Source organism: Neolamprologus multifasciatus, chromosome 2 (genome assembly GCF_963576455.1).
Source record: "Neolamprologus multifasciatus chromosome 2, fNeoMul1.2, whole genome shotgun sequence".
Classification (NCBI taxonomy): Eukaryota; Metazoa; Chordata; class Actinopteri; order Cichliformes; family Cichlidae; genus Neolamprologus; species Neolamprologus multifasciatus.
In genome coordinates, this window is record NC_140440.1 from 25,669,597 (window position 1) to 25,693,557 (window position 23,961).

Consider the following 23,961-nt stretch of genomic DNA (forward strand, 5'->3'; position numbering starts at 1 on the left):
TATATTTCTGTAATTTTGTAAGTTTTAGATCCTATGCTGCTTAATTTTTAGTTATCCAGTAGTACTCGCGGAGAAAAACTGGGGGCGCAGCTCTCCCAATTTTTGCTGCCAAACTTTGGAATAGCCTACCTCAAAATCTTAGGAAAGGAAAAGAAAACATATATAAATACGCCTTGTTAGTGCTTCCACCTAATAATAGAAATACCACTGTGCAGCTATATCTGCTGCATCATTTATCATTTTATTGTTTATGTGTTTCTGATGCGTTTCTTGTTTGTTTAAATGCTTGTTTCAACATTTTTATTTACCTCATTTTATAACATAGATTTATTTTATATATATATATATATATATATATATATATATATATATATATATATATATATATATATATATATATATATATATAGGTTCCTCCAAACTTCCGGCGCCTCTCTTATTCTTGTGTTTTAATTTTAAGCGAAAAACCTAAAGCAAACCTAACCTAAAGCAAAAAATTGTCAAGAAATATATAGTTGGCTGGTTATTTATTGGAAGTATCAACCGACCGTTTTATATAAGCGTATGCTGTCTGCTAGGCGTAAGCTAGCAAGCTTAAGCAGTTAAACTTAACTGCTATTTTAAACTTAATTGCAAAGACGAACGTGTTAGTAAGGGTATTCTGTATGTTTCAGGGAAATGGGATCCCAGCAGGAACCATTGGTTCCCATTAACACGGTAAGAGATAACTCAACTTAATAATTAAACAAGTTTGAGAACAGTACAGTATTATGCTATAAAGAACAAGCCATACAAATAAAATTTACTTTTTGCCAGCTTCCTAGTACATTTTTTCCTTTATTTCTTTTTACACCATTTTATTTGGACATCTTGAAAAGGCTTCCAACAGATTTATGTGGTGAGTTTGAAATAACCAATCTGGACCATGTCCCAGACAAATGTGTATAGTTTTTGACAGTAACTGTTTATTTCCTCCATCAGCTCTCTGGGAAAAGCTCGTCAAATGTGACAGTATGTTTTGTCATGTCATCACTAGAAGTGTGGGTTTATGTTTACTGAACAGCTTCTCACCATTGGACCTGACATACTGTGCCAGATGACTAATTTGTATTGTTATTTCCATTATCTTTGGGATCTAAACATCAACAATAGCTGGTATTAGCTAACATTATGCCAGCTTATGTTAGGCTCGAGCGTCCTGAAAATCACACCTTGCCTCTGAAAAACAGTTTGGTTACATTTTCATTTTGCATGAGAGTTTATTCACTAAGCATCAGAGTCCAACGATGTTAGATACACTGGCAGATATAGAAGTGCTTAGCAGCAGAGAAGTTCAGAATATCCTCAATATCAGTGTCATCTAACAGAAGTGAGTTTTACTGGCTCTTTGACTCATTTCGGACTCCTTTCACAAAGCCTCCTCCAGAGTAAATAGATGTATGCACCCAGCATATTGCTAACGTAAACGGCTACAGATGAACGTCAGCCAGAGCATTTTGAGTGGACTTAGGGGTAAAAATGTAAAATGCTGCATTTTTTTTTCTATTCCTGATTTATTGATAAGGGGTGATATTATTCAAAAATGTTAAAATATAGTGTGTAGAAAAATGTTTTTGTACAGAAATGCAAAGCAGCTGGCTATGGCTGTTATAGAGCAGTCTGAATGTAATGTTTTGCACTCTCTTGGCTGCCGTACACTGTAGCTAGGATTATACATTAGAATTAGGAGGGGTAAGAAATCAGAACTCAATTGACTGCAATCTACTGACATCTAGCGGTGGGATTTTACACACTGTACCTTTAAATGTAGGGATTGCATGTTCTCTCCTAGTACTCCAGCTTCCTCCACAGCCCAATAACTTAATCCAAAAAAACTGGCTGTCGGTATAAACGTGATTGTGAATGATTAACTTGCTCTAGTTGTTGATCCTGCAATAGGTAAACTGGAAAAAATAGCAGTGAAAATGTATGGATGGATAAAATTATAGGGGTGGTATGGTGGTGCAACGGTTAGCATGGTTAATTCATGGTGTCTGGTTCAAGTTCCAGAGTCTTTGTGTATGGAGTTGGTGATTTTAAATTTGTGATTAAATATCTTCATTGGGTATATTGTTATTTTAAACGTTAGTATCACTATCAGTCCAGAATATCACAGTCTCCACTCACAAATTGTTTTGTCCTTGATTGGCACATTGCAGCCACTGGTTTTTATAGTGTTCCCACAGATTTCTGTTTATTGTAAAAACTGTGATCCCTAACTTTGTTCTCAAACACCACGCTTGTGGCACATCATATAATTATGGCACCACACTACAGCTTTTTGTACTGGTGTTCTCTGGAGTGTAACTATGAACTCAAGGGACCATTTCAGAGCTTTGGTTATAACTTTGCCCCAGTTTACTACAAGTACTGAAGCAAATAAAATCTGTTTATCTACAGCAAGTGCAGTTAGTATATAAAGTATATAAAAACAAAACATTTTTATTAACAGGATCTAATCTAGTTACCCTAGAAAAACTTTGATGTTTAGAAGTTTTGCTTGGATCATGGGACATAGGAAACCTTTCTGTGGGAGATTTCCTTTTATAATCACATGACACAGTTTCTATGAGTGGAGCTGTCCTTTGTCTTTATGTAAGCAGCTTCTTTTCCTAAATAACAACACAAAGGACATTGCTCTGAATACGGCTTTATTGTCCAAGTGCCTTTTAGACCCAAACTTGTTTTCAGACTGGGTCAGCTAAGTAACAAATGAGGTTATTTAATCCCAAAATGATGTTTTGATGCATAGCTGGTCTTGAAAAAAAGACTTATGTTTAGTCCGTCATGTCTAAACAAGGAAATATGTTTTAATAAGTTTAGGTTTAGTTATTTATGGATCTGATAAAATATTGCAAAGGCTTTTTCCACTTCATTGTGTTGAAGGTATTAAATTCAATTTAATTAAATGTTAATAAAGTCACTGCAATAGTTAGTGTTCCTTTGCTCATTAACTTTTGAATACAGTTTAATCTTATGTATTTATTTAAAGATGGGGAAACTGCTATGTATTTATTGCAGTATGTTTTAGAGCTGTGGCTGATACTGCTTATCCCACAGAACAGTGTCCTCCTCATACAGTACAAACTGTTGACAAAAAGTGTATAATGCAAACACTGCACTACCCCAACTAGTTTCTTTCCTGCTTTGCTTTGCTTTTATTCCACTCTCTTTGCATGTACTAACACTGAGATGTTGAATATGTTAAAACCTAACTTTATTTGTTTCTTCCGCTATTCTGAATGTTCCCTTTTCCTTTGACAAAGCTAACTGATTTCATGTGGATGATAAAAGTGATTGTAAATGTGATCAGCAGCCCACAAAAGCAATGAGCATACTAGACCAATATATTACAGGTTGATGAGTTGAAAGTTACTATTTCCCAAGAAGTAAGGAGGTACAATCTATTTTTGTATTTCCTCATACTTTGAAAAGTCAGGAATCGAGAAGTGACCTGTAAATATTTACAACACAGTAGGTAATGAAAATATGCATGGCTATACACATTGTGGTGTTAATCAGTGAGAAAAATAACACATCAGTTTACATGAAATTTAAGATAAACAATGATCATTATAAATACCATTAATAATTTATTTTTTTTTAAACACACTGTACAATGCCATACAAAATACAGTAAGTTCTCCTCTGTAATTCAGTGAAAGACTATAAGATATGTAAAGCCTTAATAAGGTGTAAAGTATAAACAGTGTTATCTCCTTCAGGTTTAATAGTTCATGTCACAGCTTGTTTTGTGATACTTCTTACCAGTCATGAGCAAACTTAGTCTTTTGTTTCTTCCCATGAGGCTGAAACAGTTTACTGATTGTGTTGAAGCCTTTCGTCTGCTCTCTGTACTTCTCTATATCTTCTGCTTTCAAATTCTGCTTCATACCCAGAAGTGCTCTGACCTCAGCCGGAGCACCTTTGCCCAGGTAGTAAAAGGCCTTTTTGCCATCATTGTCTCTTTCGTTTACATTGGCTCTGTATCTTTGCACAAGCAGAACTATGACCTCAGTGTGCCCATGTATGGCAGCGATGTGCAAAGGCGTGTAGCCTCCATGTGCTTTGGTGTTGACGTTTACATGGATGCCACAATTCTTGGGGATGTCCATGAGTTTGCGTATCATTTCGCTTCTGCCGTCCTTAGCAGCCCAGTGAAGTGCTGTGAACCCTGACATGAAGTCTTTCCTCTGGGCTAAGCCAGTGTCCTGCAGCAGCAAAGCATATATATGTCCCCACATCCCAGCTGCACACTTCACCAACCACTCATGAGCCAGTCGCTCCAAAGGCACAGACTCTGAGTACTTGGCATCATCTGCTTGTCTTGTGGACTTGTTTGGCGGCCTCACCTCTGGTAAAACTCGTGGGTGTGTGTCATCTGTGTGTGTGACCATCTTACTTTGGATTTCTCTGGATATACCCTTGCAAGCGGAAAAGTTTGCGTTTGAAGTTGGTGCTGGTCGTGTAGAAACTTTAGCACTCGAATTAATTGGTTTGTCTAAAGTTATCTGCTGATGCACTCGGGAGTGTGATCCGTCCAGTGCTGCTGCTGCACAGTCTCTCCCTGGAGATTTCACAGCTATGACAGCGAACACAGCTCCAGATTTCCCCGCTCTGCTCGCCTGATCTCCGGAGATATTCAGGATCTTAACAGTGGTCGTATCCTCGATACTCACGTTTCCAGATAACACACTCTTTTTCGGCATTTCCCACAGGGACATGTGTTTTACATCGGTGTTAGAACTGGGATTAAAGTTTGAGGCGTCGCCTACGTTATTGTTTTCTATATCTGAGTCAGTCCTGGCTGGCTCGGCTCGGTCTGGAGATGTGCAGGAAAAACTCGTGTTTTGGCTGGAGAAGCTCTCATCCATCTGCAGTTTCAGCGACACATCCTGTGCCGCCTCTTTAATAAAGTCCTGGTACCTTTTCTTCACGACCACAAACTTCACCTCGTCGATCTGTTTGACCACAGCGACGCTGTTCACCAGCTTCTTGAAAAGCTCCCTATTGTGCTGCTTTTCCGCGGGATCGCTGCAGTTGATGCTTCGTCTGAAATAGTTTAGCAGCTCCGAGTTCTTTACTTTGCCTCCATGCTCTAGTAAAAAGGACAAAATGGACTCTTGGGTCAGATCCATGTTGTCCCGGCGGCGCAAAAATATGAAAAGATATAGCGGATGATTGTAGAGCCCAAAGGATAATCCCGCACTGCCTGCTCCCCTCTCTGCTGTCCTGCACCAACCTGCTGCTTCCGGCGCCTCTCCAAATAAATCCACCCGTATGTTATTGCGGCCCTCCCAGTTAAAAAGACTGTGTGCAGGGCTGACCTTCCCGTGATCAGTGGTTTCATATAAAAGCTTAAATCTTCTGTATTTTGTCTTTATCAGCGTAGTATTTATTTACGTAGTACATGAGTACATGAGTTTAGCTTAATTTAAGATGTGTTTGTATGTATATGTGTGCGTGTATATATATACGAGGTTACACTTACATACCACAGATATATTCAATTTCTCAAATATGTCATCATTGAGAGCTTATAAATTAAATTACATTGAAAAACGAAATTGATAAATACACGAGAACTGGAAATAAACATATTAAAAGCTGTCTGCATGTTGTAGCTGGTCACGGACGCCTATTTAAACTATTTTGCATTTTTTACACGGTTAGTTTTTCCTTTAATCATATATTTTCTCTGCAAAATTACATTTTCAACCATGGTTATCAAATAAATATTTAAGTAGCGTTAAATAGAAAAAGTAACGTGAACAGGTATTAAATGCATAAATATTTCCACGGTCCTACTGTGTCGTTCATTTTCTTTATAGGCTCTGTACTCTGCTGTAACCCCACAGAAATTTCATAATCGCAATACAGTTATATCTTCGTATATAAAAACACTTTCTGGGCCAGATATTACTATTTAGTGTCACTTTGTGTAAATATATAAACCTCGACAATTACGTGGTACAGGTTTTCAAGTCAGAAAACTGGATGAATATTGGAAAGCGGCAGAAAAAACTCCCTCTAATAAATAAATTGTACAATTTTCATTTCTATTGAAAATAATTACAAATAATAGTTAAAAAGTGCTCCCATTGTGAACCAGGTTGTTGAGGTTTTCCGTGCAAACCCAGTCAAAGCCGTTATTATCGTAATTTCGCGTAAAATCTCATCAAAAGCAACTATCTCGGTGTAGTTTAGTATATTTCGAGCTGCTGTAATATCATCCTCCAGCACCGAGGGGGTGTTGCCTTCAAGTAGCCATATTGAGAGCAGTGTGAGTCTGTGTGTGATGTGGATGGAGTGCAGGTCGTGCTGAACACTCATAATTCCTGCACACAGCCACTTGTGACGATGGCGGCCAGCGAGGTGGATGCTTTTGCGGTAAGTACGACGGTGGGCTGTCTGCGGGCCTGCAGCGGTGACGAGCGGTTTTTAGAAGAGAAGCATTGAGCTAGCAAACGGTTTCTTACATTTGTGTGTAAATAAGAGCAAGGTGATGTGTGCGGGGATTGCAGCAGGAGGGCTGCGGTGATGAGGAAAGCTCGTTATGTGTAATGAATCGCGATGAAGATGGTTGATTCAGCGGAGAAATGCTTCGTCGCTCCGTTTTGAGGAGCTGGTCCTCGGAGACGTGCGGAAAGCGCGCACTTCAGCATCCAGGCGCGCTGTCTCGTACGAAACAGCACGGCGCCCTGCTGTGTGTCAGTACTTTCCTGTTCACCGTGTCAGCACCTCTGACAGGTGTGCACTGGTGCTGAATTAACAGCACGAAAGGAGCATGTGGTTGAAGACCAGGCCAGCAATGACTGAGAGACTGAGTTAAGAGGATAAACATAAGTAGTAGTAAGTGGTAGCTACCAGCTCATCAACCGTCAGCATCATATTGCTCAGCAAAAACATGTCAACATGTTTTTGCCAGACATGTAATTCAGGGTAATGACATGCGTTAATTAAATCCTATCATGGCTCACCTCACATACCTGGAATTTAGTTTCCTGTCTACTTTGTAAAGGATGGAAGAGTTCAAGTTAATGTAGTGTTTGTGTTTGTGGAGGGGAGCGAGGGGGGTACCAGGGCAGCCAGCAGCTTGGATATCCTCCCATCCTGTGAAATAACATCCACATAAAGAGCTCTTTGTGTGGGTGGGTGTGTGTGTATGAGAGAGAGAGATGTGAGGGAGAAGCAGAGGATTGTTGTGTTGAACACATCCTGGTGCTCATGTTGAGCCTTTTTGCAAGATGCCAGGCTCCCAGGGTGAATCTGGTATTGGAGGAACAGTCTCTCACTGCCAACTTACCAGGCCGTAGCATCATTCATCCTACTGCGTATAGTTTGGGCTACGATATACAAACTCGCAATACCCAAAGCTCAAGCTGGGAATTCTGAGTGAGTTTATCAGCTTGAGTCAATGGCTACATATATTAGGTTCACTGATATAAGTTACTTATAAGCGCCAGTTTTAAAAATAATTCATAGAAACAAATATTTGTTGATGATTTAAATGTTCAATAATAATAATATCTTTATTTTTGTACCTGAGGGCTGAGGGAGGCTGTACCAAAGTTTAGCTGCTATAACGTCTAAAGTATGCTGCAAAACAGTCCCAGGGAGTTTGGTATATACAGAGCAGCTTGTGTATGTTGTTTTTTTATGTGTAATTAATTCATTTTTACTATGAATACTGAATTACACTTGAAGCCAATGAAATCATGAAAAAACACTCTAATCTACTCCATTTCATAACACACGAAGCACATGATACATTTAATGTGACATCAGTGCTAACTGGAATTTGGTTCACTATTTGGATAGTTCCTTTTTATAGATGGGACTGTTCAGTGTGTTAATTGGAAGAGGGAGAGAGGGAGAGAGAGAGATGACCTCATTTGCAAAAGATGCTTTTAAGCCTAAGAGCAGAGTGTGTGTGGATGGGATGTGACAGATGGACCTTTTAAGCTCACCATTCCAGTCACTGTTTTATTTTGTTGGATATTTACTAGCATAGGATGAATATGGTTTTGTTTTCATTGTAATTTCTCAGAATGAAGAGAAGCGAACTCTGGAGCTCAGTGGTCATGTGGGGTTTGACAGCCTTCCAGATCAGCTGGTCAGCAAAGTATCTGCACAGGGATTCTGCTTCAACATCCTCTGTGTGGGTATGTCTGAACCCAGGAGGAGCTTCAAACTTAGTCCTGTAACCATAACAAGAGTTAATTTGAAATTCACATGCACTCATTCTGCTTCATCCGTAATTTTCGCTCTTTGTTTTTCTGTCTGTTTTTAAGGTGAGACCGGGATCGGCAAGTCCACGTTGATGAACACTCTTTTCAATACAACATTTGAAAATGAGGAAGCCAGCCACTATGGGCAAATGGTGGAGCTGCGCCCGCACACGTATGAACTGCGGGAGAGCAATGTCAACCTCAAGCTGACTGTTGTACACACTGTAGGGTTTGGAGACCAGATCAACAAAGAACAGAGGTACAGGTTGCTGATGGATGTGATCATGGACTTTTAGTTAAAATGACTGCTATCCAGACTGAGCTTTTTTTTCTTTTCTTTTTTTTTAAAGAGGAAGAAACAGTTTAGAAATCAAAGAAAACCTTTGAAAATTCACAGAGGTTACACTATAAACCTGATAGATCAGTGCCAACCCTGAATCACTTTGCCATTTTTCTCTTATGCTGACACAATTTCCGATTGTAAAATCGAGAGCCAGCTCTGCCCCGCTGCTGGCATTTAAATTGGAGAAGAAGAAAGGGAACGGGGGAGTGACTGATAGAGCAAATGTGGTTTCAATAGCTGTTTTAGTGCTCCATCAGCAGGAAGTGTACGCATCTAACACGCTTGGCTGTGTACAGAGTTTTTACCATGGTTACCGATATGTCTGTTGAACAACATGAAGTTGAATGTTCATGCATGTAATGTGTTTTTTTACTGCAGCTACAAACCCATTCTTGAGTATATCGATGCCCAGTTTGAGAAGTTTCTTGAAGAGGAGCTAAAAATAAAGCGCTCCCTGTTTAACTACCACGACACGAGGATCCACATCTGCCTGTATTTCATCGCCCCCAACGGACATTCTCTGAAGTCCCTCGATCTCGTCACGATGAAGAAACTGGACAGCAAGGTGAAAGGAGAACCAAGCTCTGTGTATTTCAGCAGTTATTACTGAGTCCGTGACTTATCTTCTGGTTATCTTCAGGTGAACATCATCCCCGTGATTGCAAAGGCAGACACTGTGTCCAGGAATGAGCTAGAAAAGTTAAAGATCAAGGTTATGAGTGAGCTGGTCAGCAATGGAGTCCAGATATATCAGTTTCCCACAGAGGATGAGGCTGTTGCAGAGATCAACTCCTCCATGAATGTGAGTCCTAAAAACAGATAAACATAAAAACATGTGCACCGTGGATTTGGTACCTAATGCTTTTTTAATGCTTATTTGTAGTCATCAGTTAATCTGCATGCTTGCTCTCTCTTCTTTAAGCTAACTAATATTATGCTGATAATCACATGTAAGGATAATCAACTTTGTCATGCCATTTGAAAATAGATGTTCATTGGTGAGGAAACAGTATTTTTAGAAACGTTATATAATGCATAATGGCATATTAGGATCCTGGATATGACACAGCATTATTAATAGCTCCATATTCTAAGATTATCAGTACTCTTTGTCACAGACTCTTCTGCCGTTTGCTGTGGTTGGAAGCGTAGACGACGTGAAAGTAGGAAATAAGATGGTGAAAGGAAGGCTGTACCCCTGGGGATCTGTGGAGGGTGAGTTTGCTGAAATGGTTTGGCAGTCATCATGAGGAAGCTGTTTAGTCAGATGCCTGCTGCTCAACTCCAGATTTTTTATTTATTTATTTATTTTAGGTATAAACATGATGGATTTTATGAGCAATTAAAAGACCAGTTTTTCTTTTCAGTGGAAAACGAAAAGCATTGTGATTTTGTGAAGCTGAGGGAGATGGTGCTGCGTGTGAACATGGAGGATCTCCGGGAGCAAACGCACGCTCGTCACTATGAGCTGTACCGTCGCTGCAAGCTGGAAGAGATGGGCTTCAAGGACACAGGCACTGACAGCCAGTCGTTCAGGTGAAATTAGGGAAAGGAGTGATGCAAATGCATCTGGGCAATTTACTTTATCAAAAAAAAAAAAACCCCAAAACAGAACTCTAGCTTTCTTATGAGGTTAAAAATGTGCAAATAACTTGGATTATTCATAAACAGCACATTAAAGTCAATGTTTTAAGGAGATTTAGATAAAAATGTGACTTGAAAACTATTAATCCCTCTGTATCACAGTTAAAATGTTTTATAATTTTGAATGTTGAGTTAAAATATTGCTTGTTTATTATTATTTATTACTATTGCAGAGCATTTTTCTGGATGAGTTCTGTTAGCTGTAGTTAACATTACAGCGTTTGCTCTACAGATTTTATGGCTCAACGAAGTGTGAAGTTATAGGGCAGTAAAGTGAGCATATTATTGACTTTACCCTGATCTCCAGCCTGCAGCAGACGTACGAAGCCAAGAGGAAGGAATTTCTTGTGGAGCTGCAGCGCAAAGAAGAAGAAATGAGACAGATGTTTGTCAACAAAGTGAAGGAGACAGAAGCTGAGCTGAAAGAGAAAGAAAAAGAGGTGAGGATTAACAAAGTCATAAAAGAACTCCTGTGTGATCATATCTGATATTTGGCTTGTATGACATTGCTCTGTATATACATTATCATCACCCGTAGCTTCATGAGAGGTTTGAGCAGCTCAAGCGTATGCACCAAGAAGAAAAGAAGAATCTGGAGGAGAAAAGACGAGAGCTGGAAGAGGAGATGAATGCCTTCAATAGGAGGAAGGTTGCAGCAGAGACACTGATGGGACAGGCACTCCAAGGTTGCTCACAGCAGCCATTCAAAAAGGACAAAGACAAGAAGAAGTAAGTTAATGTGTTTGCATTTACCTTGTGCTGGTTGCTTCATTCACACACTGATTGTCAGCAGAACTGTTAATACAGTCAATGAGTAATACCATGAGATCAAGCTATTTATGGATAACCATTGTCAATCTACATTATATTCACTGACCTTCCATATCATGGAGGTCAGTCTTTGTGGTGTTTTTTGGAAAGGGGGGAGCAGTAGAACGTGATTAACGAAATAGTGTTATCTTCCCGGAGGCCATGTTGGCTCAGAAAAGGATACGGGGACAGATTCAGACTGACACTGTGTGCCCAGACACTGTAGGAAGGGTCACAGCTTGGATGACACAGCCTGATGCTTATGTCTCTGCAGGCTGACCTGCCAGACTGTATCTCGGGCAGGGACAGTTCTGTTTACATTGGACTGGTCTCACCGATGCTCACGCCATGCAGAGCACAGATGATACTCATACATCCCGCAAAGAGCTGTAATCATGATGTTGCGTATGCTTTAAATGCAGCTTGATCCTGGCATCAGCCTTGTAAAACACAGCACACCGAAGCTGTCTTAATAGTGAGTAAAATAGAAAAATGAAAAGAACTGAGTGAGCAGAGTTTCTTGGAAACATTTACTATTAATGGTAAGGGCTTCAGTATTCCAGACAGTAAGATTTTATGAGGCGTTTAGCCAGTATAATTACATGTGAGGTGGATGAAGAGATTTCAGGTATTTTAATGTTTTAATAATTTTTCCTGCTATTCTTATAACACTGTTTTGAAAAAGCAATAAATGCATTTTTATGCATTTCAAAATTAACAGCTTTGTACACTAAGCATATACACAAAGGGATTTATAAAATAATCCTTTAAATTTGTCATATGAAAGATGAGGAAATGTTTGTAAAAATCTTACTGTAGACAAGAGTGAGTTGAAGCTTTAAGGTAAGATTGCAAGTGGAGAGTATTTAAAGTCACTGTCTAACCAAAAAGTCTGGTTGTTGTTGTTTTTTTAAATACACTCACTGAGCACTTCATTAGGTACACATTGCTAGTACCAGCTTGATCTCCCTTTTTACTTCAAAAAACCATCTTAATTTGTCATGGTACAGATTCAACAAGGTGTTAGAAACATTCCTCAGAGGTTCCTCAGGTCCATATTGACATACTAGCGTCACCCAGCTCCCGCAGATTTGTCAGCTACAGTGGTCCCTCGCTATAACGCGGTTCACCTTTCACGGCCTCGCTGTTTCGCAGATTTTTTTTTCCGTGCAATTTTGCATGCTTTTTTTTATATTTTAATTTAAATTTTTTACAGCACATTGAGTTCTGTGTCCTGATTGGCTGTAGATTATTGTCAATCAATCTCTTCCGTGTCGTGTCTCCTGTACACTACAGAATGCGTTTAGCTTGTCAAATTTACATAAATCTTCGATCGTTAGCAGCGTGACTGTGCTGTACTGTATGTTTGGAAGTTTTCTCCCCAACAAACACAACAATGTCGACAAAACGTTTTGCACTGTCAAAGGCACCTGCGGTAGCACCCAAAAGGCAGAGGAAGATGCTAACCATCGCACAAAAAGTTGCACTTCTGGACATGCTAAAGGAAGGTAGAAGTTACTGTATTTTTCGGATTATAAGGCGCATTAAGCAAAACAAAACAGTCAGATAAGTCAAACTTTACTCAACTCATTCTTCTTGCTTCCTCCACTTCCATATGATTGAATTACACTGAATTGAATTGATTCTGTTAAATTCTCTCACAGCTGCTCTATTCTGTTCTGTTCTGGACCTGAAATTAGGGTTTGATCTTTGGTTTCATTCTATAATACTGGACTTATTTTTCTACAAAGGTTTGAACTGTGAGAATGTTTAAACAAGAGAGGAAAGTGTGAAAATGTTCATGCCTGTCTCAGAGAAGTGAATAAAGTGAGTAGTGAGGTGTTTTACAGCCTTAAAACATCTATAATATTTGTAAATAATAAAGTTGGCTACTTCACGGATTTCACCTATCGCAGGTTATTTTTAGAACGTAACTCCTGCGATAAATGAGGGGCCACTGTATACATCCACAATGTGGATTTCCCATTCCACTACATCCCCATTGTGCTCTATTGGATTGAGACCTGGTGACTATGGAGGCCATAGTACAAGGGTATTGTACTGGGGTTTTGTACTTACTAACTCATTGTCATGTTCAAGAAATCAGTTATCCTGCTAAAAAGAGCCATCAGATGATGGGTACTCTCGTCATACAGAGATAGTCATGGTCAGCAACCATATTCAGTTAGGCTGTGGTGTTTAAATAATGCCTAGATAAGAAGAGTCCTAAATTGTGGTAAGAAAATATCCCCCACACCACCAGCAGCCTTCATTCTGATTATGCCATCCAAATTTTGCAGCACAAATCAAGATTCATCACACCAGGCAACATTTTCCATTTCCTATTGTCCAATTTTGGGTTATTTTGCAATAATGAGCAGCTGAACAGGTGTACCTAATAATGTGGCTGGTGAGTGTGTATAGCCATTGTTGGTGTATAAAGAGTTAAGCTGTCAGTGTTTTCCTGTTGGACTTGAGCTCAGAGACAGTAGAAACCTCAGACTTGTCACACAGCTAAATGTATCTCTGGGATATTTGTTAGTAAATGTGATTTAAATGTTAAACTGTCAGTAATGGGAGTTGAGCTGCCAGCATATTTCAACACAAACACTCTTGCGTTCCAATTCATTCACTATTTACTTTTGATTCCTGCCATATTTCAGATCCTTCATCCTTTTTTTTTCTTTTGCCATATTTTGTCATATTTCTTTTCCCCTTTCAGTTGATTTATGGATCAAACATCAGTGGAAACCAGGAATGTTTGTGCCATCAGCATGGGAAAAACGATCTTACGGATGAGAAAGGGAGCCTTGTTCAGTGTATTTAAGTTTCATATGCTGATTGTGCTAAACACATAATAATAAATGAATGGACGTTTTTCATAACATGTAACTTGTGTAGTTTTATGTTCTTGACAAGAATGTATGTTCATCTTCAGTTGTAAATTTAAGTCTCTGGTTCTCAATGAGACACTAACAGAACTTTATATTAAAAAATGAATATTGAATAATCTTTTTACGTATATATGAATACATTTATTCACAAGATGCTTTGTAACGTATATGAATATACTGATCTTTTTTAATTGTTGTTTTTCTCAGGTGATATCTTTCAATTGCCTAAGCAGTGTTCTGTGCAGCGTTATGAAGAACATGATTAAATTTACTGAGAGTGAATCTGAAAATGAACACAATTTCTTTGTCTTCATTTACATTTAAATAAAGAGAGATGATGGGAAACAGAATAGAGCATCAGTTTGTGTGTCACCTGAACCCATTTCCATCGGAATGCCTCAGTGCTTTGGGACTTCCATCGCATGAGCCCTTTGGTTGACTCAAAGCATTTCATATTGTAGCTGTTGTGTCGTGCCATACCCAAAACACATCTGATGATTTTGATTTATTTAACAGTGTTGCTTGTTTTATTTTTATATCAATCAGTGGCAGCAGCAGGAAACCCAGCAACATGATTTATTTTTAATCAGCATGTGCAGTGTTGTTGAATTTGTCACATGACCTTTACTGACTGATGCTTGTTTGGATAAATGATGATGTGGTTTTTCTTTCCTCTCATAGCTTCTTTAGTCTCCCATCTGCGTGCTCCCTAACCTCAGGAAGGAATTTGAATTAGAAGACTTTCTACCACGTCTAAAGATCACAGACTAACAACTCAAGTTTATTATTTTTACATTGTTAAAATAAAAGTTTTGCTGAACTGTCACTTGAAGTGAGTCAAAGTCTTCCATGTCTACTAAACAATGTTCTTTTTAAACAGCGATCTGTAGCATGGTCTCTGCATGGCTCCTAAACTGCAAGTATTAAAATATCTCCAATACCAAAATTTCCAATTTTTTTGTACTAAATGTGCTACTTTCGTCTGTTATGTTATGCTTGTTGTTTCTGATAAATGACAAGTTACACTGTGAAATATATACTATAAACTGACATGATTATTGCTGTTAAAGGTACTGATTGTGAATCATTATGATTTAGAAGCACTTTAAAACAGTTGTAGTAAATATGCTTTCCTTATTTATATCCAATTATAAATGGTACCCTGTACTACTAACTTGTCAAGTCTTTGTTGTGTTTGATATATATATAGATATATATCTATATATATATCTATATATAGATATATATGAAAGAGAGAGATATTTTAAACTGTATATAAATTCAGGATTAGATATAAATTCAGGATTAGACCTCTTTATGTCATAAGATCTATATACTGGGTCTGTGTAGACCTGCTTGGCAGATTTTTAAATCCTAATGTAATAAAGAGTTACTTTATTGAAAAATAAACTGTGTACTCTCTATATTTACTTTGATTTTTAGACAGAAAAGACCAAAGGAGTGATGGAAAATGCAGGTTCCTTCCAGATTGTTCCAGAAACTTGCCAGTGGCCCTCAACATAGTATGGTTGTTTTTTTGTGTGTGTGTTCCTTAAACTAACATCTGGACCATGGAAACACTTAAAAACATGAATTTGAGAGGAAAGTTGTGTGCGTGTGTCTTTTTTTTTTTTTAATAGTTTTCTATGATTTCGACACCCTTTTAAAAATGTAATATATTTTACTACCCACTAAAGACATTACTGTGTAAATGTTGATATAATTTGTATATCTGTATTTATTTATTAATGAATTTAAAAAAAATAATCCAATATAATTTATATACCAAAGGAGGCAACTTTATTACGCAATTTTGGGTCGTATCCCACCTTCTGACGTGCGATTGGCCCTAATGCATGAATGGGGTGGACCTTGTAGGTGACTAGCTAGTTAAATATCCAATTAAAATGTAGAGCTGTTAACGTCACTTGTTGAGGACCAATAGAAAATCGGCATGGTTGGTCATGGGCTTGGTTTTATGCCTGTTTTAACGCCTTAACTGTCCTTTTCCCCGTCGCCTTACGCCAAGGGTAGGGGGTGTGCATAGGCAGAAACTAACCTATGCTTAAAACTTTCTTTAGTGAAAGTTCATACTTACACTTTTGTGTGTTTTATTTCTCCATTCACCCGCTTATTTGAAGCGCGTGGATTTTTTTCACCTGCTCTTTTTTTTTAAATATAAAAAGCAACGTAACTGTTTAAGGTAAGTAAAGCCATTTTCCTTATATGATATATGATTTATCTAGTGGTGTTCGTGGCTCTAAACAGTAAATGATGTGTTGCTATCAGCCAAAAAAAAAATGCTACTAGTTTTAGAAATGGGTTTTTAGCTAGCGTTAGCTTTGATTGCTAAACAGTTTACGTCAACAACAAAGAGTAGTTTGTCATTTTCTGGTTTCTATAATAAAGCATGGAGTTTAACTTGCATAGTACTTACAGACTTATGTTGTTGTTTCACTCTTATCTTTACTGTTTAAACTGTGTACTGTCACTTTGGTTTGCTGTGCCATGCTTTGCGTTAGCTCTCCTTTGGTGTGTATGGCAGGGACATGTCTCGACATGACGCCGGTCTTTGCCCTGACATACACAAGGCCTGCTGATGTGATACGGCTACATGTATTGTGGACTCACAAACTAGCACTAGAGCTGTGGAACTCGTGTTTTACACACTTTTAGTAGCAGAAATGTCGCTTTAACTAAAAACGGAGAAACTTTCTTTAAGCATATCCCTGTTCTGTATTCGTCTCATTTCGCCTCCTGTTTATATACAGTCAATGCTCCTGTCCAGTCCAGTTTAGTCCAGTTCAGTGACGGGCATGTGTTAGCGGAAGGCTTGTTGCAGGATCTTGTTAGTAAACTACGCTCACTGTATTTGTTTAACCATTTTTGTTTCGGACTAGATGTCCTTTAAATACACCAGTCTAATATTTTAATTACGTGGCAGACAGAGCCTTGTCTTCTTAAAGAGACTAAGATGTTTATCAGAGTTATGTTAATACTTTATGCACATTTTATGGTCACACAGTTAATCCCAGTGTATATTTTGTTTGTTTTTTACTGTATCACTAAGTTTTATTTTCATGTCTGTGCAGATGATTGACACAGTAACAGGCCCTGTGGCACAGCCCTTTGCAGCCCAGCTGAAGGCCCTGATTGATCTGGAGGGCCGATACCAACCAAAGCTGAGTGGCTTGAGGTTCATTGAAAGCGCCCAGGACAATGGCCTCAGAATGACTTCCCGACTCAGGGAGCTGGAGGTGAAGGACCTGCTTTCGCTGACCAGGTTCTTCGGTTTCAGTTCAGAGAGCTTCTCGCTGGCTGTCAGTTTGCTGGACCGATTTCTGTCTGTCATGAAGGTTTGTAAATGCAGTACATTTTGCTTACTTTCTTAAAATCTTAGCAGTTGTTCCGTTCTCCAATATCCATTTCCCCATCTCCTACAGATTCAGCCAAAGCACCTTTCTTGTGTCGGTCTGTGCTGCTTTTACATCGCTGTGAAGTCCACAGAAGAAGAGAAGAACGTGCCTCTGGCCAATGACCTGATTCGCATCAGTCAGAATCGCTTTACAGTGTCTGACATGATGAGGATGGAGAAGATCATCATGGAGAAGCTCTACTGGAAGGTGAAGGCCCCCACGGCCCTGCGCTTTCTCCGCGTCTTTCACAGCCACGTCCTGGAGCAGCTCGACGCTGAGAGGTAAGGACAGACGGTCACACCAACCTGCAGGGCTGAGCTATGACTCAACGAGATTATATTTACTCTACTAAAATGTGTCTTCTCATATTTGGTTTGAAAGCTAACACTAACCAAAAATATATTTTTTTAGCCAACAGGCACAGTCCTGTTTGAAATCGTGTAGACTTTTAGACATGTGACAGGGTGTTAGAAAACAAATATGCAAGTCCCCCCTTTTCAAACGTTACCTTTTAAAATCCTTTTGGTTGGCTTTTTTATCACTATTTATGTAAGCTGTACTTCACATTCAGTTTGCTTTGACACTAAAAGCATTTTTTCCCTTTAGCATGAAGATCCTGAGCCTTGAGAGACTGGAGGCGCAGCTGAAAGCCTGTCACTGCTCATTTGTCTTCTCCAAAATAAAGGTAAGCCAAAACAACTACTCTCTCCACATTGAAAATAATGACTTATTTCAATGCTTTTCTGTGCTTTTCATTAAAAATCAGACTGCTTTTGTCTTGTACACTTCTCGTTTGTTGTTGTATTTCAGGTATAATGTAGGTCATCTGCGTCGATTTACTTTTAAATGTTGTCATAGTTTCTACTTTTTTTTTTTTTTTTTTTTAACAAGAGACTGTGTTTGTGTTTCTGTGCAGCCATCTCTGCTTGCCCTGGCTCTCCTGTGTTTTGAGGCCCATGATGAACATGACCCAGAGCACCTTGACAAAATATCTGAGGCCTTGAGCAATCTGCAGCAGCAGCTAAATGTAAGTCCAGCTCTGAGCCTTTTGCTTTAAAGAATATATACGAGCAGTTGAAACTAATCCTTATTTTAAACTGGGCCTCAGAAGACACAAGCCCTTTATGCCAACGTTCTTCTGATTGGTTGCCCCTAGCAGGCAGAAGGTTTAAACAACAAGTCAGTGGGACTTGTGTGCTCATGGCTACACCCGTGTGCCTTATTAGGAGTAGGTCCGTCTTATCAATATACAGGTCAAAGAGTAGGAAAAACTATCAAAATGAGCCTTTTGCTCAACTCAAACCAAAATGGCTCATTTTTAACATTATTGCATATTGGTGTTTTTGTCTAACAGTTAATATAAGGTGGTGATGATCCATGCAGTGTAGCTTAATGAATTTTAATGCTTCTTGCAAAGTGTTAAGCAGAGAAAGATGTGACGCCTCATTCCTCTTTCCTGCAGATCAAAGACGGGGATCTGGTTTGCATGCGGGAGCTAGTTGGAAAATGCTTGGCTGAGTACGCCACCACTAAGTGCTGCAGGCCAAACGTCCAGAGACTTCGCTGGACTATTTCGGGAAGAACTGCACGTCAGCTGAAGCACAGCTATTACAAGATCACTCACCTTCCCACCATACCTGAATCAGCTTGTTAAAACCTGGGTGTCCAAGTGGGTGACTTTACATGGAAAGAAAAATTACAGCATTACCACTGTTACATCTTTGTCCTCTGACTGGATGTAACATGCAGTATGGTCACCCACTTACAGCTCCAGCTTTATTTTCCTTAGAGACCTTCATCTGTGATGATGGATGTCTTTAAGGAAATGCTTTTTTTATCCCTTAAGTTTGTAATCATATGTTGATCAGACACACATTTTTCTATCCCTATGACAAGGAGTAATTCTTCCTCAGAAAGGCTGAAGTTTTACTTTCTTGGTTGAGCCGTTTGCACAGGTGTCTAGTATGTTCTTGTTTAAATCCGTACCACGGTGTTTGGTGTTTCCCTGGAACGGGTTGCTGGTTTTAAGCTAATAAGTATAGAACCACCTAGGTCCTCAGTCCACCATGTGGAAGAGGAGGGAGAGGGATTTTGTGAACAGCAAAAAATGGAACCAAAAGATCGGGCCCAAAGTCCTTCACTCCCACCCTAGGTTGCTAAGCTGTCCTGAATGCACACTCCTACCCAAGGTGATTTTTTTTGTTAAAGAAAACATTTTATTTTGATGTGGCGAGGGAGCTCTGGTTTGTACCAGGGAAATGAAGCTAGTGATGATCCTGTTATCTACAGCTCATCAGTGTTTGAGATGAAACGTTACCAACGGTTACAGATGAGTTGTTTTCACCAACTCTTAATTTGTGGACACCGTGTGAAGCACCACAAATATACTGAGTTAAGTTGTTAGTTTTTTAGAGAGCACTCAGAAAACCCCAAAAAAGGTCATTGCAGTGGAAATTCAGGTTGAAATTTATATCGCATTTTCTGTGCCAGTTTCCCTGTTTAGTTTGATTTTAGTGACAAAATAAAATGTGGTCTCAAATTCAAAATGACTGAATACGCCATCTGATTAACCTATGTATTTGTACCTTTCAATAAAACTTTATTGAAAAGCTATTGCTGAGTGCACTTTGTTTTTATTAAAACATGTCAGAAAATTCTCATAACGAGAGTTATCAACTTCCTTTGTAGAGCCTTCCCACTCCCCACATCTGGTTTGCACAAAATCAGTCCTTTGAGGACGAGACCAATGATGTGACAGCCAGGCTTTTTAGTTCGTCTCAAGGCAAATTCTTGTCACAGTAGACTGAATGAATCCACTGTTGTTCTGCATATTGTGCATGATGGGCAGAGGTAACTCCTCAAGCATGTACTAGCATCATGGTAAGGGTCACTTCTGTAAGCTGGAAAAGTCTGGACCGCCACCGGCAAAATTCCCAGAGATCTCTGCACCGCTGAAGTCAAATCCAGGATTCTAACAAAGAAAAAAAAAAAGTAAGACATACTGCTGATTGTTAATCTGTAATTAAGATTTGCTGAGGATAGATGTATCTGAGTTTAAGAAACAGATGTAAGAAGACAAACTCATCACTGAGAGCTCATCTCAACAATTTCCAGAATCACAGCAGTAACACTGCAATGAGTGTTTAATAAAGTCTAAAGACACACTTATTAGGCTAGTTAGTGATAGTAAATTAGCCACAGGTGTGCACACAAATGGTTTGTAGTCTCACCGTTAGCCCTGCAACAGACTGGTGACCTGTCAGCCTCTCACACAATATCAGCAGAGAGACTTCAGCTCATCCTGATTTGGATAAATAGTTAAGAAGATGAACTGATGAATGGATTGCTTGATAAAGGGCTTTGAGGTTGAAAGCAATGCCTTCCTTAACTTAACAGATCATCACCTTTAAAACATTCTCAGGAATGAGCTCTGACAGCCAGACTTTCAGAACCCCTTACAGGTTTCATTACGCAAAAAATGTAATATGTTAAAAGTCAGTGACTCAACACCCTGCTACATAATTGCAAGTTAGCAATGTTGCACATTACATCAGAAATCTCTATCGTAATGAGGAAGACATTTTCCAATCTTTCCTTCAAGCTGAAGTGTTACTGCTAATCCTACAACTCAAAGAGCATGTCAGCTGCATTTCTGAGAATTAAGGTGGCATGGTTATTTTTTTTCCTCCTTAGCCTACCCAGAAATGACCATCACAGAGTTCCCTTGATTATTTCCCTTCATTATTTATGGATTTGCCTCATTTATAAGAAAACAGATTTATCACAACCTGGGGACTGAGTTATTATTAATGGATTGGAAATGAAAACATTAGTCAGCTGTCTATATTTCAACAATCCAAAACATACACCTGTCCAACTGCTCGTTAATGTGCATATCTAATCAGCCAATCACATGGCAGCAACTTAATACAGTTAGCCATACACACATGGTCAAGATGATGTGCTAAAGTTCAAACTGAGCATCAGACCGAGGAATAAAGGTAATTTAAGTAACTTTTTTGGATTATTAATATTTCAGAAACTGCTCATCTCACTGCAATTTCCCCACAGACCCACCTTTGGGGTTTATGGAGAATGGTTTGTTAAAGAGAAAATATCCAGTTATTGGCAGCTCTGTAAGAAAAAATATATTGTTGATAGTGGAGGTCAGAGGAGAGTGCCCTGACTGCTTCAAGCTGCAGGTAGCAGGAGCTTCAATAACTCAGTAACTACTTGTTACAACCAAGATGTAGAAAATAGTTTCTCTGGAAACACAACATGCTGAAACTCAAAGCAGATAAACTACAACAGCAGAAGACCCATCCTGTCAGCTAAGAACAGGAAACTGATTCTACAATTCAAGCGGGCTCAAATTGGACAATAGTCTCAATCTCTGCTGCAACATTTGGATGGATCCACGTGGCCCTGTATCAAAAGTTCAGACTGCCGGTGGTGGTGATGGTCTAATGATACTGGAGATAGGCTGTGGTGTTTAAATTATGCTCAACTGGTACTAATGAGCCCACAGACCAAAACCTGAGTATTTTTGCTGACCATGTCAATCCCGTCATGACCACAGCGTACCCATCTTCTCATGGCTGTTTCCATTAAGATAACACACCATGTCACAAATCTCAAATCATCTCAAAGTGGTGTCTTGAACATGACAGTGGTCTCAAATGGCCTCCACGGTCACCAGATCTCAATCCATTAGAGTACCTCTGGGATGTGGCAGAACTGGAGATTCACATCATGAATGATGACAAATCTGCAGCGACTGTGTGATGCTATTATGTCAACATAGAACAAAATCTCGGAGGAATATTTCCAGCACCTTATTGAATCTGTGCCATTAAGAATTAAAGCAGCCCTGAAGGCAAAATGGGCTCCAAACCCAGGCAGTTGTAAGATGTGTACCTAATGAAGTGACCAGTAAGTGTATGTAAAGCCTTTAAAAGTTTCCTTTTTAGAAGGTGGTCCTAACCTGGCTGAAAAAGTCGCACCTGTGCAGTAGAAGAAACGTATTAGGATTACATGCGTGCAATATACAACAGTCATTAGGATGTACAGTAGAGTTGACGGTGCTACAGAGGTCAGCGAATCAAACTCACCTCTCGCTGAAACCTCTCCAGAGTGAGTTTTCTCTGCATCTGGTCTTGGACCCAAGCATTCGCACAATACTCCCCCTCCAGCAGCGAGGACCAGCAGTTCCCTGCTTCTCTGTTGGTCTTCATCAGAATGATCCGGATAAGACATTTATCCTCTGAGGAAATGATCAGCAAAGCAAACAATGCATCAAGCTGGCTCTCATTAAACTCTAATTAGTAGGTAGTTTTGGAGAATGTCTCCTTTCTATTTGACCATTTCTAATTCAACAATGAAATAATACAAAGGGTGAACATAAAGCCCCCAGTAACTTAACATAAGTAACATAAAGACATGAATGGATGAATATCACAAGTCTTAACACAGCCAGTCAACAGCAATCATTAGAGTTATAAGGATAGTTATTAATTCCCTTAATATTTCTGTGAGCTTGTCACTTACCTAGTGTCCATGTGGCCTCATCTGATACAGTTGTTCCAAATAACTTTCCCTGGCAAAAATAAAAAATAAATAATATTTTATATAAATAAGAATATCCGTTTTATTCATATCAGCACACCTGGACCTGTTCTTGGAAGAGTTGAAAGACCTGCACATGATGACCCGACAGGTCTAGCTGCGTTACAGTTATATACGCTTTGCGTACACACAACAGCCCGACTGATTTCATTGTACGGTATCAAAATAGGCGACATTGCTGATTAACTGTGACGTTGACTTTTAGGTCCAACTGTGATAAGTATGACGGAAAGGGGCTACATGAATGGTCTTACAAGGCTGGATTGTGTTTACTGGTTAGTTCAGTCACTGGGTAAGAGAGGGTGAGAGTGGGGTGGAGCTGGAGGATACACCAGGAATCGCATTATCTTACTTTCTGCAAATAAAGATCACAGCATGCAGGTTCATCTCGGGACCTGGGAGTCACTTTGGTGCCCTACCTTGAATATTTCCTTTCCCTTGACCAACAGCTCGATGTCTCTGGACCCCAGGTGACACTTGACCTCTTTAGCAGTGGTTCCGTGAGGCACGTTGACTTCAATGAAGACCTCCTCCATGGTCTGGTACCAGGAGCCCCATGGCGTCTTGCAGGGGACGACACCGCTCCTCTCCTCGAAGTGTACCGACATGCTACGGCTGCACGCCGGCTCACGGGTCGGCTAACCTCCGCTGACCAGCTTCCAGCGTGAAACCGAGCAGGTCGAAGATACGCTGGGGGCTTGCTGTGCGGTTAACTGTTACAGTTACCTATATGTTTTTTTTTTTACTTTAAAGGACTGTTTTTAAGTTGGTGTATTTTACCTCTCCCTGTGGTGTTTTCCCCTCACAAGCTCCAAATTTCTTCTTCTTCTTCTCAGTCTCGGTGTCATTTCCGGTTGTGAAAATCACGGAAGCTGCAGCGCCATCTACTGCCCGATAGGATGAACCAGTAATTAGAAAACCTTGCTCCCATGAGACACACCATAGACTCTTTAGCTAGG

General features: G+C 39.5%; 4 protein-coding genes across 6 annotated transcripts; 2 read left to right on the top strand and 2 right to left on the bottom strand.

Moving 5' to 3' along the window:
- The first annotated feature begins 608 nt into the window (after nt 1–608).
- On the top strand, nt 609–16,133 carry LOC146524474 (septin-8-A-like). 3 transcript variants are annotated; one of them, XM_085171499.1, is made up of 10 exons: nt 609–717; nt 8,090–8,204; nt 8,334–8,529; nt 8,992–9,178; nt 9,254–9,415; nt 9,732–9,828; nt 9,981–10,149; nt 10,565–10,697; nt 10,796–10,986; nt 13,790–16,133. In XM_085171499.1, exons 1-10 carry the CDS (start codon nt 679–681, stop codon nt 13,791–13,793), a joined length of 1,293 nt encoding a protein of 430 aa, XP_085027625.1. In that variant the 5' UTR covers nt 609–678; the 3' UTR covers nt 13,794–16,133. The 3 variants fall into 3 exon arrangements, with proteins under 3 accessions (XP_085027625.1, XP_085027608.1, XP_085027617.1); XM_085171482.1 differs by having other exon boundaries at nt 14,643–16,133; XM_085171491.1 differs by lacking the exon at nt 609–717 and adding an exon at nt 6,274–6,429 and having other exon boundaries at nt 14,643–16,133.
- sowahab (sosondowah ankyrin repeat domain family member Ab) lies at nt 709–5,266 on the bottom strand. The gene has a single exon (XM_085171470.1). It carries the CDS (start codon nt 5,175–5,177, stop codon nt 3,804–3,806), a length of 1,374 nt encoding a protein of 457 aa, XP_085027596.1. The 5' UTR covers nt 5,178–5,266; the 3' UTR covers nt 709–3,803.
- On the top strand, nt 15,974–19,990 carry ccng1 (cyclin G1). Its single transcript, XM_085171558.1, has 6 exons — nt 15,974–16,164; nt 17,054–17,317; nt 17,405–17,658; nt 17,984–18,062; nt 18,294–18,404; nt 18,840–19,990. Exons 2-6 carry the CDS (start codon nt 17,054–17,056, stop codon nt 19,029–19,031), a joined length of 900 nt encoding a protein of 299 aa, XP_085027684.1. The 5' UTR covers nt 15,974–16,164; the 3' UTR covers nt 19,032–19,990.
- On the bottom strand, nt 19,571–23,885 carry nudcd2 (NudC domain containing 2). Its single transcript, XM_085171574.1, has 5 exons — nt 23,783–23,885; nt 23,422–23,703; nt 22,925–22,973; nt 22,489–22,640; nt 19,571–20,348 (listed from the first exon to the last, which is right to left on the bottom strand). The coding sequence occupies exons 2-5, from the start codon at nt 23,608–23,610 to the stop codon at nt 20,265–20,267; spliced, it is 474 nt and encodes a 157-aa protein (XP_085027700.1). The 5' UTR covers nt 23,611–23,703; nt 23,783–23,885; the 3' UTR covers nt 19,571–20,264.
- Between the last annotated feature and the right edge of the window lie 76 nt (nt 23,886–23,961).

Excerpts from the sequence above, each read along its gene's own strand:
- LOC146524474 (XM_085171482.1), top strand. The coding sequence starts at position 679 with ATGGGATCCCAGCAGGAACCATTGGTTCCCATTAACACG. Across the intron at positions 10,150-10,564 it reads ACTGACAGCCAGTCGTTCAG|CCTGCAGCAGACGTACGAAG; the intron begins GTGAAATTAGGG and ends CCTGATCTCCAG. Across the intron at positions 10,987-14,642 it reads AAGGACAAAGACAAGAAGAA|CTTCTTTAGTCTCCCATCTG; the intron begins GTAAGTTAATGT and ends TTCCTCTCATAG.
- sowahab (XM_085171470.1), bottom strand. The coding sequence starts at position 5,177 with ATGGATCTGACCCAAGAGTCCATTTTGTCCTTTTTACTAGAGCATGGA.
- ccng1 (XM_085171558.1), top strand. The coding sequence starts at position 17,054 with ATGATTGACACAGTAACAGGCCCTGTGGCACAGCCCTTTGCAGCCCAG. Across the intron at positions 18,063-18,293 it reads TTGTCTTCTCCAAAATAAAG|CCATCTCTGCTTGCCCTGGC; the intron begins GTAAGCCAAAAC and ends GTTTCTGTGCAG. Across the intron at positions 18,405-18,839 it reads ATCTGCAGCAGCAGCTAAAT|ATCAAAGACGGGGATCTGGT; the intron begins GTAAGTCCAGCT and ends TCTTTCCTGCAG.
- nudcd2 (XM_085171574.1), bottom strand. The coding sequence starts at position 23,610 with ATGTCGGTACACTTCGAGGAGAGGAGCGGTGTCGTCCCCTGCAAGACG. Across the intron at positions 22,974-23,421 it reads AGGGAAAGGAAATATTCAAG|GGAAAGTTATTTGGAACAAC; the intron begins GTAGGGCACCAA and ends TATTTTTGCCAG. Across the intron at positions 20,349-22,488 it reads TGGAGAGGTTTCAGCGAGAG|AATCCTGGATTTGACTTCAG; the intron begins GTGAGTTTGATT and ends TTTCTTTGTTAG.